The sequence below is a fragment of the Panulirus ornatus genome, chromosome 4 (assembly GCF_036320965.1).
Source record: "Panulirus ornatus isolate Po-2019 chromosome 4, ASM3632096v1, whole genome shotgun sequence".
Taxonomy (NCBI): Eukaryota; Metazoa; Arthropoda; class Malacostraca; order Decapoda; family Palinuridae; genus Panulirus; species Panulirus ornatus.
This window is the reverse complement of record NC_092227.1, coordinates 75176512-75192275: the sequence shown is the minus strand read 5'-3', so window position 1 is coordinate 75192275 and position 15764 is coordinate 75176512. Positions and strand designations below refer to the sequence as shown.

At 42.4% G+C, this 15764-nt stretch overlaps 1 protein-coding gene across 1 annotated transcript in view; it reads right to left on the bottom strand.

Moving 5' to 3' along the window:
- Positions 1-4604: 4604 nt before the first annotated feature.
- Positions 4605-15764, bottom strand: part of LOC139745670 (basic phospholipase A2 acanthin-2-like) — an 11969-nt gene continuing 809 nt past the window's right edge. Inside the window, exons 2-4 of the mRNA XM_071656065.1 lie at positions 11243-11405; positions 9738-9859; positions 4605-8362 (exon numbers count right to left, since the gene is read on the bottom strand). Of these exons, the coding sequence (XP_071512166.1) occupies positions 8241-8362; positions 9738-9859; positions 11243-11405 (407 nt within the window). The 3' untranslated portion in view covers positions 4605-8240. The remainder of the gene's footprint in view (positions 8363-9737; positions 9860-11242; positions 11406-15764) is intronic.

The window sequence follows — 15764 nt, the reverse complement described above, 5'->3', positions numbered from 1 at the left end:
ACCGTGGGAGGTACTCCTTCCCTGACTGGTTGCCGCCCACAGCCTACACTGCCCCCAGAGTTGATCCAAGAATGCTTATGGTTACGAATTGAACAAGAAAGACAGACAGTGAAGGAGGAGGCTCAAGCCCCGTAAATTTCGTGTGACGTTAAGAGTGACATATGGTGTATAAACGCATCAACAGGGCCTTTTTTATGTACGTTGGGCACAATGGCGGCGCCACAAGTGAGTGAACGTTTCGTCGGCAGTTTACATTTTTTTGATGACGCAACATTCCCAACTCACGGATGTGTAAATACCTTCATATTTGCGTCAAGAGAGAGAGAGAGAGGTGGGGAGGCGTATCATAAACTTGCCGAGATATTGATGAATGGCTCAAAACTTAAGTGGGATGTAAGGGAACTTTGCAATTTTTAAGACATGAAATCACTGAGATGTTCTCCCGCAGAAAAGGGAAAATGTGTCCCCCCTAATTTTCGCAAAAAAAAAAAAAAAAGACTTCAACAGTGGGATATTTATGGTTATAGTTACTTGATTGGAAGTTAACTAGATCTTTCTCGAAATTTCAGTTAACACTGTGAATTTGTGTTTAAGAGCACTTAACACATTCTTGTCTGTTGACGTACACTGAAAAAAGGAAGTCCCTTCGTACACGTTTTGCCCCTTGAAAATGGTTTTCTGGTCGTGCGCGATCACTATCGCCGTGCAAATTCTCATAGAACTGAATACAATGTGTTATTTTAGACCAGTGACCAGTTCTGAGTGGAAATATATTTGTAATATTTCATAATACGAATCGGTTGATACCATTAATTGAGGGAGTTTTGTTCGATGGAACAAAATAAAATGTTATTTCCCCTAGATACGACCCTGAATAGTTAGGGGTATTTTTAGCTCAAAATACTTTTTGTTTCAAAACTGAAAGATAAGATATTCAAACACTTCTATACTTGAAATAATCATGGAAAAATATATCATAATGCTCCCAGTTACCGATACAAACTCAGTAAATATAATGCAAGGGAACAAAAAAATATCTTTAAATTAACTTCATTAAACAGCTTAATTAAATGTCATTAAGACGACTAGTCATTTTAACACCATATTTGTATTCAGATTGAAAAATACTTCTTATAATAAGTTTTTAAAGGATATATATTTTCTGAGAACAGTGTCAAAAACTTTATATAATAAGTTTTTAAAGGATATCTATTTTCTGAGAACAGATGTCAAAAACTTTTTGTTTCAAAATTGAAAGATAAGATATTCAAACACTTCTATACTTGAAATAATCATGGAAAATATATCACAATGCTCTCAGTTACCGATACATACCCAGTAAATAAAATGCAAAGGAGCAGAAAATATTTTGAAATTGACTTCATTTAACAGCTTAATTGAATGTCATAAAGACGACTAAACGATATTTTAACACCAGATTTGTATTCAGTATGAAAAATACTTCATATAATGACTTTTTAAAGGGAATCTATTTTTCTGAGAAAAATGCCAAAAATTGAGAGTAATAAATAGTTCGGGGTATTTTTTGGCTCCAAAAACTTTGTTTCAAAATTGAATTATAAAATATTCAAACACTTCTGTACTTGAAATGATCATGGAAAATATCTCATAATGCTCTGTCACCGATACATACTCAGTAAATACGATACAAGGGAGCAGAAACATTCTGAAATTGACTTCATTTAACAGCTTAACTGAATGTCATAAAGACGATTAGACGTTATTTTAACACCAGATTTGTATTCAGCAGGAAAAATGCTTCTTTTATTGAGTCTTTAAAGGAAATCTATTTTCCTGAGAAAATTCCAAAAATTGAAGGCAGGTAGGGCAGGTGCACTGGGCACCACTGTAAGGGGGGCATCACTCAATAAGTTTGTTTTTTGACATTTTTAACGGTTTGGTTTTGTGAGATAGAAAAGAAACTTGCCTATTTTTCAACTATAGCAATATTTTGCTACTATCAGTTGCATTACCGCTACTACGTTGCAATTTTGATCAAATAAGCCTTTAACTTTCTTTAAGAGTTTACATAAATTTAAGCTTTGCCTAACTCTTCTTCAACAGTTTATAATTACACTGTATATATTTTTATATACATCCACATTAAGTACATTTTTAATCAAGCCAGGGGCGCAATTTCAGTGCTTGCCATAGGCGCTATTTCCCTTAGATACGCTCCCTGGCGATCGCTAAGTATAAACACAATGACGCTGACAGATACCCGAACCAGCACCATATCACAATCACCATGTACCACCCAGTGATCGTGCTGATACAAGCATTGCCCTATACCTGCTACTGTGAATGTCATAAACAAGTGCACAGCTAATAAAGCAAATAGTTTAGTTTGCCCATAGTAATGTAGTGAAGAAAGTTTGTAATTACTGTTTGCATCTTACGGGGTTGGAGTCTATTACGCACTTGTTACCCCGTCTCTTAACCCTTTATATATGTACAATATGTGATTCCTATGTATGTATGCACACTCGCCCTAGCTAATGCCAGGAACTAAACATACCCGCGGGTATGACTGATATTGCACAATGGACAGAACGAATAGAAACAAGTGCTTGTTCGTCGCATGTGGCTAGACAATTTTTTTTTCCTGTCTTTCTACTTTGTATATAACTTCACACTTTAATGTGTACATCAGTATGAAACTAGATGTGCGTTTGTTTACTTATCACGGCTTGATGCCCCTGATTTTGGATGTTGGTACTGCAGAATGTGATCAAAGGATTTAAAGTACAACACATGGGTTTCTAAGACCATTAACTATTAAAGTGAATTAGCCATAAGATGTAGTAACAAACATGTGGCCCAGTAAACCCTCAGCAACCTGACGTATAATTTATTAATTTACTCTGTTACTTGGTAGATATCATCAGTATGAAAAGTTTAATGGTCCAGCTGTGTGCTAAGAGTATGATTAGCCAAGACGTACACCACGCACGGAACAGAACAAAACGCAACGTCCACAGGAGGAGTTAATGTAGATAAAAGTGGATGAAGGACTCTTGAGATAATTACATCACCCAGCCTACCACGTACAACCAGACACACACGACACGTCCATACAGTAATATCTGAACAAGAACCTAACAGCTACTCTCCATATCATGAAAACACACATTCGCAGCAATTTTCAGGCTATGCTGTAAGACCTCACGTGCACTACGTAGATGTACGTGCCTGGTGATCAATCCATCACCCGCAGGTTAAGTCTTAGCGAGTACGCTGGAAGGTTGAGATCAAGACCCACGCCATGGATGCTGCGCCTAAGTGCCTGGAGTTACGGGTATGTGGCAACATCACGGCAAGAGATGGTTAGTCCACCGTAGAAAGCGTGGACTTGAATCGCTACTCTGTCGTGGCAGGTGGTTACACAGTTGTTTATATCTGTATTACAATTTTTACATTTTGGTCGCGGCTTCTACAGAATAATATCTAGAAACTTAGAGAGTACATAACACACACACACACACACACACTTAATTACAGGTGTTTCTGGTGCTTAAAGTTCTGGTAGTACGTAAGAAGAGAAAAATTATCGTGCACATGGAAGTGCGAAAACTTTACATGTGGCTCCAAGATTAAGTACTAAACGAGCTGTAGCATCATATGTGTTGAGATATTTGTGTGTTTAATTTACTACATAAATCATGGTATAGCATAATTTCAGTGACCATGAAAAGTGTCATACGGCGATCAGACTTTTACTTGCTATGTAGCAAAGATCGCTGTAGGATCTTAGATGCCATGTAGTGTTAAACCCCTTGAGCACGATGCTCCGACCTCTGAGAACGACTTTCAAAGTGTCGTGCTGTGTGCTCAAGGAAGGTGCCATCATACTCATGAGGTTTAATGTGTAGTTAGTTGATCTGTACTCCGTAAACTAGACACGTACATGGCTACCAACATGTTCCCTTTGTGTGTGGTGACGGTGTTTCCTGGTCGACTGTAGCTGGGTCCTGGCTCATTGTTATGGAGATCCACTTGGTTAGGCAGCTGACGTTATAAGCAGCTTTGTGATCCATTATGCAACATAGTCTGCCTCCTAGACTCTCCCACTTATGTTTGTTTTCACCATTGCAACACGACAGTACGACTCTTGAGCACGACGGTACGTCGCTTGGGTATGATTGCCTGACCTTCAACTTGATCTTACAGGATCAGATTAAAGGCCAAGCCATGAAACCCAAGGGTCATATCCTCAGGCTGAAGGAGTTAAGTGGTTGATTTTACTGACCATAAAATTAATGTATTTCATAAGAGAAAGAAATGAATGAATTAAAGATATGAGTGATTACTATCATTTGTATTACAGTCAGTATCATTCATACTATGATTACGTTGAGTAGTAGTATTATCTCTTTGGTAGTAGTTGTAGTAGCAGTAGTAGTAGTAGTGGGCAGTGGTGTTAGTAGTAGTAGTAGTATGCATGCTGGAGCTTCTCTGGTGGAACATAACTACTTATAGAAAGTCAGTGGCAGGCTTATAGAGAGTCAGTGGCAGGAAGCCTCACGCCTCACACCTTTAACAACAGACACCCACATTTGTAGGATGTAATGGATTGAAAGGGACATGATCGAGCTATTGTTATTTTCAGTCAGTCTATACCAGTAGCACTCTTTAGAAAAATAATGAGGACCAAAGGGGGCAATGGAAATTTTGATCAGGCCGTTAAAACTGAAAATATATACATACATGGGAAATGGTATCTCTATCTCTAGATTTGTCACCAGATTACGTTGAATATCTACATTCTATATACTGTTTCCATAATCAGAATATTTTTCCTTATACCTACGATTAGTATTTACAATCTCTTATTACAATATATCTCTTTTTCCTCATTCTTCCGGACCGCGGATCAAATACCGCTGATCTAGACAATACCATACATAGTAACTGTAGAATGATATAGTAAAATATAGACACAAGACGCTATGTACAAGATCGAGGGTAATATAATGAAAAGTGATATAGTTGAGTAAAGACAGGAATAGCGTTGCGATGGAATGTCGGTTTTACCATGAGTGTCCTCGTATGTACAAGCGTAGCCTAGCCGTACTATCTTTTCCTCTTGACTTGTACACATGGGCACAAATAGTTTCTCGTTCACATGTCTTCCGACGCTGGCAGTCACCAGGCGGCTGGAGGGACATTCAGGCCAGGATGTCCCAGATGGAGTAACGCTTGAGTTCAGGGTTCCAGGGATGCCTGGTGAAGCATTGGGCAGCGCTCACGTCACACTGGCACGACGCCATCCTGCACTCGTCGTCCTCACCTACCGACATAAACAGTGGCGTCACCAACACTCACTCATCACAAGTGCTTCCATAAAACCTCTTGAGCGCGACGTATATGGCCCCTTGCTTGAACACGGCGGCGTTTCGATCATTAGGTACGATGGTACGACCTGTAACTTGATGTTTTAAGTGTAAGAGCAATGGCCAGTCTGTCATGCCCAAAGGATTGTACCGTCGTACCTTAGGCACTGTCAGTTGAGAAGCGTAATGTATCAGTAATGGAAATTTATTTATGGATTCGTTACTGTGATAACTACTTGCTCTTAAAGTGAACATAGCAACAGCGTAATAGAATATAAAAAAAAAAAGTTTTGATGTATATGGTGAAATATGCGAAAATTTCCGTAGTTCTTGGTAGAATTCAGTGTGGTGTGTACATACAGTATTTCAGCAAGATTTTCAGGTGCTTTCGGTCTGGAAATTCCCAGGCCTGATATGCTCATCGTGTTCTCCTTTGAAAGAAGCGGGTATCCTGATAAGACCCCTTAATGACAGTGGCCGACGTTTACAAGAAATCCTCAATAAGCGCAAGACATCAGCTTACGTTGATTTAGTTCATCCCCCTCCCCCATGACGAACGTTGGGTACTTAACCCCCCTCAGGACGAACACAAGTCTCCACCCTTGGCTTGGTTTGACTTTTGACCAGATCTTCAAAGGATCAGATTAAAAGCCAAGCCATCGAACTCAGCGGTGACGCCGTCGCGCTCAAAGATCGTACAGACGTACTCAAGGATCATATAGCGTCGTACCCAAGGACCTGAAGTAGCAAAAGGTCTCTCTTTCCTGATCACTGTATCAGTCCGTATTACCCGCCGAGGGTAATCGCCAACAGTAATATGCCCGTTAACGGGCAAGCCCGCCGATCAGGCCCGCTCGTGTAGACAGGCCTTTAGACCTCACGTGCACTACGTAGAAGTACGTGCCTGGTGATCAATCCATCACCCGCAGGTTATGTCTTAGCGAGTACGCTGGAAGGTTGAGATCAAGACCCACGCCATGGATGCTGCGCCTAAGTGCCTGGAGTTACGGGTATGTGGCAAGATCACGGCAAGAGATGGTTAGTCCACCGTAGAAAGCGTGGATTTGAATCGCTACTCTGTCGTGGCTGGTGGTTACACAGTTGTTTATATCTGTATTACAATTTTTACATTTTGGTTGCGGCTTCTACAGAATAATATCTAGAAACTTAGAGAGTACATAACACACACACACACACACACACACACACACTTAATTACAGGTGTTTCTGGTGCTTAAAGTTCTGGTAGTACGTAATAAGAGAAAAATTATCGTGCACATGGAAGTGCGAAAACTTTACATGTGGCTCCAAGATTAAGTACTAAACGAGCTGTAGCATCATATGTGTTGAGATATTTGTGTGTTTAATTTACTACATAAATCATGGTATAGCATAATTTCAGTGACCATGAAAAGTGTCATACGGCGATCAGACTTTTACTTGCTATGTAGCAAAGATCGCTGTAGGATCTTAGATGCCATGTAGTGTTAAACCCCTTGAGCACGATGCTCCGACCTCTGAGAACGACTTTCAAAGTGTCGTGCAGTGTGCTCAAGGAAGGTGCCATCATACTCATGAGGTTTAATGTGTAGTTAGTTGATCTGTACTCCGTAAACTAGACACGTACATGGCTACCAACATGTTCCCTTTGTGTGTGGTGACGGTGTTTCCTGGTCGACTGTAGCTGGGTCCTGGCTCATTGTTATGGAGATCCACTTGGTTAGGCAGCTGACGTTATAAGCAGCTTTGTGATCCATTATGCAACATAGTCTGCCTCCTAGACTCTCCCACTTATGTTTGTTTTCACCATTGCAACACGACAGTACGACTCTTGAGCACGACGGTACGTCGCTTGGGTATGATTGCCTGACCTTCAACTTGATCTTACAGGATCAGATTAAAGGCCAAGCCATGAAACCCAAGGGTCATATCCTCGGGCTGAATGAGTTAAGTGTTTAATTTTACTGACCATAGAATTAATGTATTTCATAAGAGAAAGAAATGAATGAATTAAAGATATGAGTGATTACTGTCATTTGTATTACAGTCAGTATCATTCATACTATGGTTACGTTGAGTAGTAGTATTATCTCTATGGTGGTAGTTGTAGCAGCAGTAGTAGTAGTAGTAGTAGTAAGCATGCTGGAGCTTCTCTGGTGGAACATAACCACTTATAGAAAGTCAGTGGCAGGCTTATAGAGAGTCAGTGGCAGGCTTATAGAGTCAGTGGCAGGAAGCCTCACGTCTCATACCTTTAACAACAGACACCCACATTTGTAGGATGTAATGGATTGAAAGGGACATGATCGAGCTATTGTTATTTTCAGTCAGTCTATGCCAGTAGCACTCTTTAGAAAAATAATGAGGACCAAAGAGGGCAATGGAAATTTTGATCAGGCCGTTAAAACTGAAAATATATACATACATGGGAAATGGTATCTCTATCTCTAGATTTGTCACCAGATTACGTTGAATATCTACATTCTATATACTGTTTCCATAATCAGAATATTTTTCCTTATACCTACGATTAGTATTTACAATTATTTATTACAATATATCTCTTTTTCCTCATTCTTCCGGACCGCGGATCAAATACCGCTGATCTAGACAATACCATACATAGTAACTGTAGAATGATATAGTAAAATATAGACACAAGACGCTATGTACAAGATCGAGGGTAATATAATGAAAAGTGATATAGTTGAGTAAAGACAGGAATAGCGTTGCGATGGAATGTCGGTTTTACCATGAGTGTCCTCGTATGTACAAGCGTAGCCTAGCCGTACTATCTTTTCCTCTTGACTTGTACACATGGGCACAAATAGTTTCTCGTTCACATGTCTTCCGACGCTGGCAGTCACCAGGCGGCTGGAGGGACATTCAGGCCAGGATGTCCCAGATGGAGTAACGCTTGAGTTCAGGGTTCCAGGGATGCCTGGTGAAGCATTGGGCAGCGCTCACGTCACACTGGCACGACGCCATCCTGCACTCGTCGTCCTCACCTACCGACATAAACAGTGGCGTCACCAACATTCACTCATCACAAGTGCTTCCATAAAACCTCTTGAGCGCGACGTATATGGCCCCTTGCTTGAACACGGCGGCGTTTCGATCATTAGGTACGATGGTACGACCTGTAACTTGATGTTTTAAGTGTAAGAGCAATGGCCAGTCTGTCATGCCCAAAGGATTGTACTGTCGTACCTTAGGCACTGTCAGTTGAGAAGCGTAATGTATCAGTAATGGAAATTTATTTATGGATTCGTTACTGTGATAACTACTTGCTCTTAAAGTGAACATAGCAACAGCGTAATAGAATATAAGAAAAAAAAGTTTTGATGTATATGGTGAAATATGCGAAAATTTCCGTAGTTCTTGGTAGAATTCAGTGTGGTGTGTACATACAGTATTTCAGCAAGATTTTCAGGTGCTTTCGGTCTGGAAATTCCCAGGCCTGATATGCTCATCGTGTTCTCCTTTGAAAGAAGCGGGTATCCTGATAAGACCCCTTAATGACAGTGGCCGACGTTTACAAGAAATCCTCAATAAGCGCAAGACATCAGCTTACGTTGATTTAGTTCATCCCCCTCCCCCATGACGAACGTTGGGTACTTAACCCCCTCAGGACGAACACAAAGTCTCCACCCTTGGCTTGGTTTGACTTTTGACCAGAGCTTCAAAGGATCAGATTAAAAGCCAAGCCATCGAACTCAGCGGTGACGCCGTCGCGCTCAAAGACCGTACACACGTACTCAAGGATCATATAGCGTCGTACCTAAGGACCTGAAGTAGCAAAAGGTCTCTCTCTCCTGATCACTGTATCAGTCCGTATTACCCGCCGAGGGTAATTGCCAACAGGAACAGTTCATCATTTCCGTTGCAGTTAAAGGCATAGGAATGGAAGATAAACGTGGAGTGATATGGTCTTCAGAGTAAAGATATTGAACTTTAGCCTTTCAAAAGGCCAGAGAGCTTTGGCTGCTGGACAACACTAGTCTATGTCTACATCCGAGGAGGTAACCCACTTCCTGCTCGGGCCCTTCCTCTCGTCTCCCTCACTCGTTAGGTAATTCATCAAAAAATGTCTGCAATAACGATGAATTAACATGTGAAGACGACAAACAAAGGATGAGAAATGAAAGGAGGAGTTGCAGGGAACGGGAGGTCACAACCACGGAAGAGGACGTAAGAGACTGACCTCTGTGAGGGAAGGGAAAGCCGGGAATTTACCTTAGTGAGAGAGAAAGAAAGAGAAGGAACTGGACATATTGAAGGGAGCAGAATAGAGAGGGGATAGTTGAGGGCCTAGAAAGATGGTGAGGGATGAGGAAGGGACCAGAGGGATGGAGGTAGGGTGCGAGGGAACACAGAACTGACCACATTGAAGGTGTTGACCATCCCAGCTCCAGGAGTACCTGACCAGGGCGGGACCCAGCCAGGAGGAGGCACATGGACCACGCTGCGCCTCGATGTAGCACCGGTCGTGGTTCCAGCAACACCTGCCCACCCGCCACACATGTACGGGGGAAAAAGAGCATTGAAGATATTCGTCAGCAAAAGTTAAAACGAAATTTTTAAGCACACGATAAGTACTACAAGTGGTTGAAATTCTAAGGTTTACAAGGGTAAATCTATCCTTTATATTTAGAAAAACGCTACGTAATTACACTACATTTTGGTCGGTGGAAGATGACAGCGAATGCAACACAATTAGTGTAAGCCATCAAATTTCGTCATTACATAATAAGATTATATGTGAAAGAATTTTAGATTACAGTCCTATCCAGCTCATGCAGGATCAAGTTCTTTGATGTTGCGAAACAAGTGAGTTAAGTTATCTTGAAATTGAAATGAAAGATAATCAAATACCTTTCTACAATATGTTACATACTTCGAAGTCATAACTATTACAGTTCATTCACTTTTCCTCTCTCAATATAATTACACTAGTTCTTCCTCCCATAAAAATAATAAAGAAAACGAGAGCAACTGATTTTCAGGATGACTAAATATTTTTCACTTTACTATTTCTATGTAGATCAGGAAAACTGCAATTGCTAGATTTAAGAAAAGAGGTACTACAAATTTATAGGCTAAGTGGAGGCAGCTTCCATGGGAGATAGAGGGAAAAGATATGCGCTCGTGACTGGTATGTGAATGGTGTGGCAGGTCGTATATGACATGACCAGAGGCCTTGCGGGAGGTACATAGATATAGGTAGAGAGACGACTCCTAGGTCATCCATGATGTGGCAGAGATCATCGTCAGTAAGGTGGAGGTGGCTTTGAATGGTCATTTAGGTAGTAGAGTTGTGGCTAGGGATGCTGTCCCATTGTTAAGATAGGTCGGTCCCAGAATATGTGGTATAGAGGTCACAAGAGTCAGGCGTGGGGAAGCTTGTGGAAGGGGTTGGACCCCACCAGAGCATCTGGCCCTAATGAGGTTCGAGGTTGGCTCCTCAAGGTATTATTGGCAAATGAACTCGATGGCGTCTCCCCCCCCCCCCCCAAACACACACACACACACACACACACACACACACACACACACACACACACACTTTCCAACCCACTTTGGAGGAATGAAGTATCCGTAAGGACTGGTCCTGGTCGCTGCCAAACTTATTCTACCCTTTAAGAAAAGAGACAGACTTCCCCAGCGACGACAGGTCTGTCTCTGATGCACCGAAGTGGGTTAAGGAAACAGCCTACAAAGACCTTATTCGGTCGGTGATTGGGGTGTGATGGTTGGGTCTGAGATGCATATGATGCAGATCTCCACAAGGAATTGGGGAAAGTTCAGAAGATACGTAATGTGGCCTCCTCACTCACCTGGTCACATCACCCACCTGGCCACCTCACCCACCTCGCCACCTCACCCACCTGTCCACCTCGTCCAGCACAGGCTGGTCGCCGCCCTGGGTGCCGCAGTGGTTGCCGTAGTTGTTGTAGAGGAGCGCCTCTCGCTGGGTGGCGAACCGGATCATGTCCCCGAACTGGCCTATGTAGCGCTTCTGGCGGCGGTGGTGGCGCACAGCGCTGCCCCCTGCCGGAGAGAGGTCATCAGAAATCAGCAATACTAGTTAGCTCACGTCATAACTGGTCATTCTGTGTGGGAAATTGTTAGGGTAGATCATCGCTAGTCATGGTGAGGTCATTCACAAAGGCATGAATATGGAGGTCATCGTAACGTTGCATAGATACACAGGCGAGGTTGTCTGGTCTTAACACAGCCGACGAAGATGCAGACCAGTGAAAGTAGCAGAAGACCTTTTTTTCCCCACCTGCCACCGTCGTAAGACAACACATGTGTACCGTGAGTCCACAGAGAAGGTTAACATTTAACAGTGGACGACGTAAGCATGTAGCACTCTGCAACATACGTGACGGTGCACCGTGTTTACAAGTACAGTCATTGTAACGTGGAGGGCAAGCAAAGCCACTTTCGTCGGTAAAGTAATAGGTTCCGTTCATTGTAGACAGTTAATAGGTTATTAGCAGATTAGGGCCATCGTCAGCTTGCCCCAGCGGAGGGTAACCACACCACCACCACCACCACCACCCACCCTGGCCAACACACCCTACCTCCACGACCACTATTTCCTTTCTGCCTGGCCACCACACTCTCCCTCACCGCCGATACTCCCTCTCTCCCCGGCCACCACACCCTCCCTTACCACCACTATGCCCTCCCTCCCTGGTTACCATGCTTTGAACGGCGAATGGCCTTGTCCGGTAGTATAACCATCATCCACTCATTTACCCTCTCCATACCTCTCATATTGCGGCACAGCCATTCCGCTCAACAATAAGATATTTTAACAAAATATTTCACCTCAGCAGCCAGGAATCTGAATTATGTCAAGGAAGAGGATTGATTATTGGCACTGTGTATGGGGGGGTAGTCATTATACATCTGGCAACTTCGCCGTGCTTACCGACCAGGCCGGACAGATGGGAGCAATATATCCCTTAACGAAGACAAGAAAACGTAGTCGTCAACCGATGGTGTATACTAGGACACTGAAAATGATGACGTCATGACCGACTCCTTAGGCAACATGAGGCGGTAGCGCGCATGCGCATACCAAAAAGTATGAGAAATTAAAATGTTCATGACTGGAAATCGGCGAATACGGCGGTGTTCCGTACCAAAACAAGAAGCTCAGTGCACCTAGTCATAGTGTCTATTGTCTTCTCTTCTATAAGAATACCCTGACTACATGTGCCCAGGTTTATGTGCACATGCGCCACCCACCTACAGCCATATATCACAGGAGTCTGTCCCGCAAGATGTCCAACATGCTCAAACAACCTAACAATTAGACCGCATAGTTTTTTGGCTGCAACGGATACTATGAATCAAGGAAAAAAAATGATAAGTATTTAAGATGGGAAAAACAAGCTTCATCATGTACAATATCAGTGATAATAACCTCAGTATAATTGATAACCTGATTATCTTTCATAAGAAAAGTGTAATAATCAAGATGATGTAAGGCGTTTCGTCTGGTCGACTCTGTGGCGAGGGTGTGGCTGCTTTAGCTTTGGGCTGGTTGTGTGGTGGACGGATCAATTTGCTCGTTATGCTGCTGGCCTGGAGCTGAGTGTGGTTTTTGTTTGGGGCTGGTTCTGTTGCGGTGTGCAACTGACGGATCACCGATGTTAATGTTCCATAACGTTGGTGCGTACTTCATATCAAGGACTTTCTAGAATCTATCCCATCTTTTCGCCGTCCTTCACCAGTGGATGCTGCCCCCACTGGCCAGTGTTTGCCACCACGTTGACACACTACCCACTTACCAACTTTCTGATTCAGTATTTCATATCTTGTTTTGTGAATTGTATTCATTAACTATCCATTTATCTATTTCCCCCCATAGGTTTAGATAGTATTTGTAGGATCACTGTACAGGGACTTTATACAGTCAGAAATCAAAAGGTTTTGCAGGCCTAATGACCCAGCAAACACGCGTGCCCAGGTCAAGGTGGAGTCTATTATCTAAAAATTAAAATTTCTCAAGTTTTTGAAATCACGATAGACCCTCTCCGGACATGGGAGTCGGGGGAGAATATAAGAAGTCAAAGAGTTCCACAGTCTGGTTGTGGAGGGAAAGGAACAGAGACTGAATGGACGCATCCCCGAGTCCCGTGCGTTTATACGGTGTCCATAGGACGTAGGGCGCTGTCAAGTGGTACCTAACCTAACCAGAGGGGAAGGCACCCAGAAAAAAAAAAGTAATAATACAAAAGAGGAAGAAATGCGTAACACTACAGTAAGTAAAAAGAGGTTCAGTTTTATGTTGGGAAGGCGAGGAAGTCGGTCGACTTTGCAAACTGTTGTGTAGCTGTACCGGACCATCCCCGTGTAGCCTACTCCACCAATCAACTGATCTGACAAGAAATACGTGCGAGACCAGATCCGATTTCTGCTTCGCGCAGACTTCGATTTGTCACTGATATACTGAGAGTCGGGAGGTTAAGCAGCAGACTCTCTCAAAGAAATGAATCGAGGAAATTTAAAGACAAAAATAGGAAGGACCTGACTTGTAGTCTATGTGATTATACTTGCAATATCTTGAGGTGGTGTCAAGCAGATCTGTGAGTATACGTGCAATATCTTTAGATGTCAAGCAGATCTAAGCTGAGGTAAATAGTTTGAGTGAGATGAGAAGTAAAATTGACAAGTAGGGAGGACTGGCGTTTATAGGAAGTACAAAGGTTAGTTGAATCGTCGGCTCAGAACTTGAGGGAGATTATTGGTTGATGAGGTCAGTATTATAGGAGGAGGAATGTAGAATATAAAACATAACCTTGAGCTACACAACTCAAAAAAATGTTCAGAACTCTTTTGTGTTTCAGAATAGTTCAATAGGTTGGTTGATTGGTTGGTTGGTTTTGGTTTCCATCAACTGTAAGGGTCATTAAGGCCGTCAACATGCTACATCCACCATCCGAAAAGTCTCGAACACCGTCTTCAGATATTAAAGATACTTCTTTAACGACTTCTTCAGATTTTAAGAATACTCCTAAGACAGCATGATCTCCCACTATGCACGAAGCCTATAATAAACATGGTTTCCGTACTTATTACATATCTATGTGCAGCGATACGCGCTTTATTTTTTTTTTTTCTTTATCATCTGTCAGTTCCCAGGAACCGAGGCAAAGCAATAAATTCGCTCCTATGCGGCAATAATCAATTACAGTGGCTTTGACTCCTGGTTGGTTGCAGTAATCAGGGGAAAAAATAGTGGATATTGTTCTGAACGTTTACACAACAGCAGTCAGTTGAATGGAGTGACAGCGCGATCAGGCGAGCCTAACTCAAATGTTTATTGAGAGATGAGTCGCGATCGCGCTTTACAGATCAGTGACTACTTGTAGATCATTTCCTGCTCTCCAGTCTCATTAGAGGCCATTCATTTCCCATGTGATTTTTCAGTCATCTGTTTCCCATACATTAGTTCATTCGACCATCTAACTCCATTCGCCTAATCTTCATCAACAGTAGAGAAAACGGAGTTCATTGCTTACCGATTCCAACAGAATAACGAGCTAAGCTTGGTTATATAACAGGAACTCTGACTGATTTCTTCTCGTGTTCTCACATTTTATTTTCTCTTCAGCCGAGATGGATATGATTCGGGCAAGTCGGTCACGATAGAGAAAAAAAATGTAGTTGGCTCTGAAAACGCCACGTTCTTCACAACGAGCGTTATTGACCACCATAGAGAAACGTCATAGCTGTCAACTTAATTACGAGTGTTTGAGAGACAAATCTTTGTTAATGAAATATCGTACTGTTAAAAGGACGATTAGTTTATGTGAAGACATTAACCATTCACAGATGCAGTACCCAGCATGATATGCAGATGATTTTTTCAAACTAATTTCTCATTATGGACGTCACTCCACAGTCCTTTATCTAAGAGCAGAACCGTTCATGGAGTTCTTGTAAGACTAATGATACTGGGACTGAAGGGAGGCTGCGACGCGCGCCGCTCGTGTGCGGATTCGCTGTGTGTGGCTATCTCGGAGATACAGTAGGAGGGTGTTTGTGGCTCAGACCGAGTTGCCTCACACTGGGGAACAATTGTGCCCACCTGTGTGTCGAGTCTAAAAATATATTCTAGTGGATGACACCGTGTTTATCACATGTATTTCTACTTTACCAGATATTGTAAACAGCTAAGGTATTTTGTTTTTGAATTTTGCGATGTTCATAACTGATCGGAGAGCAGCAGTTAACATAAGGACACTACTTCATGACACAAACTAGAACACGCTGTCTTACAGTGTTATATAAGATACAGTCTTTTGGGTATAGGTCTCAACCAACCCTGCAAGAAGTGTATTGTTTGCTATGACACTTAGTAAGACGATGACCAGACCATTGCCATGA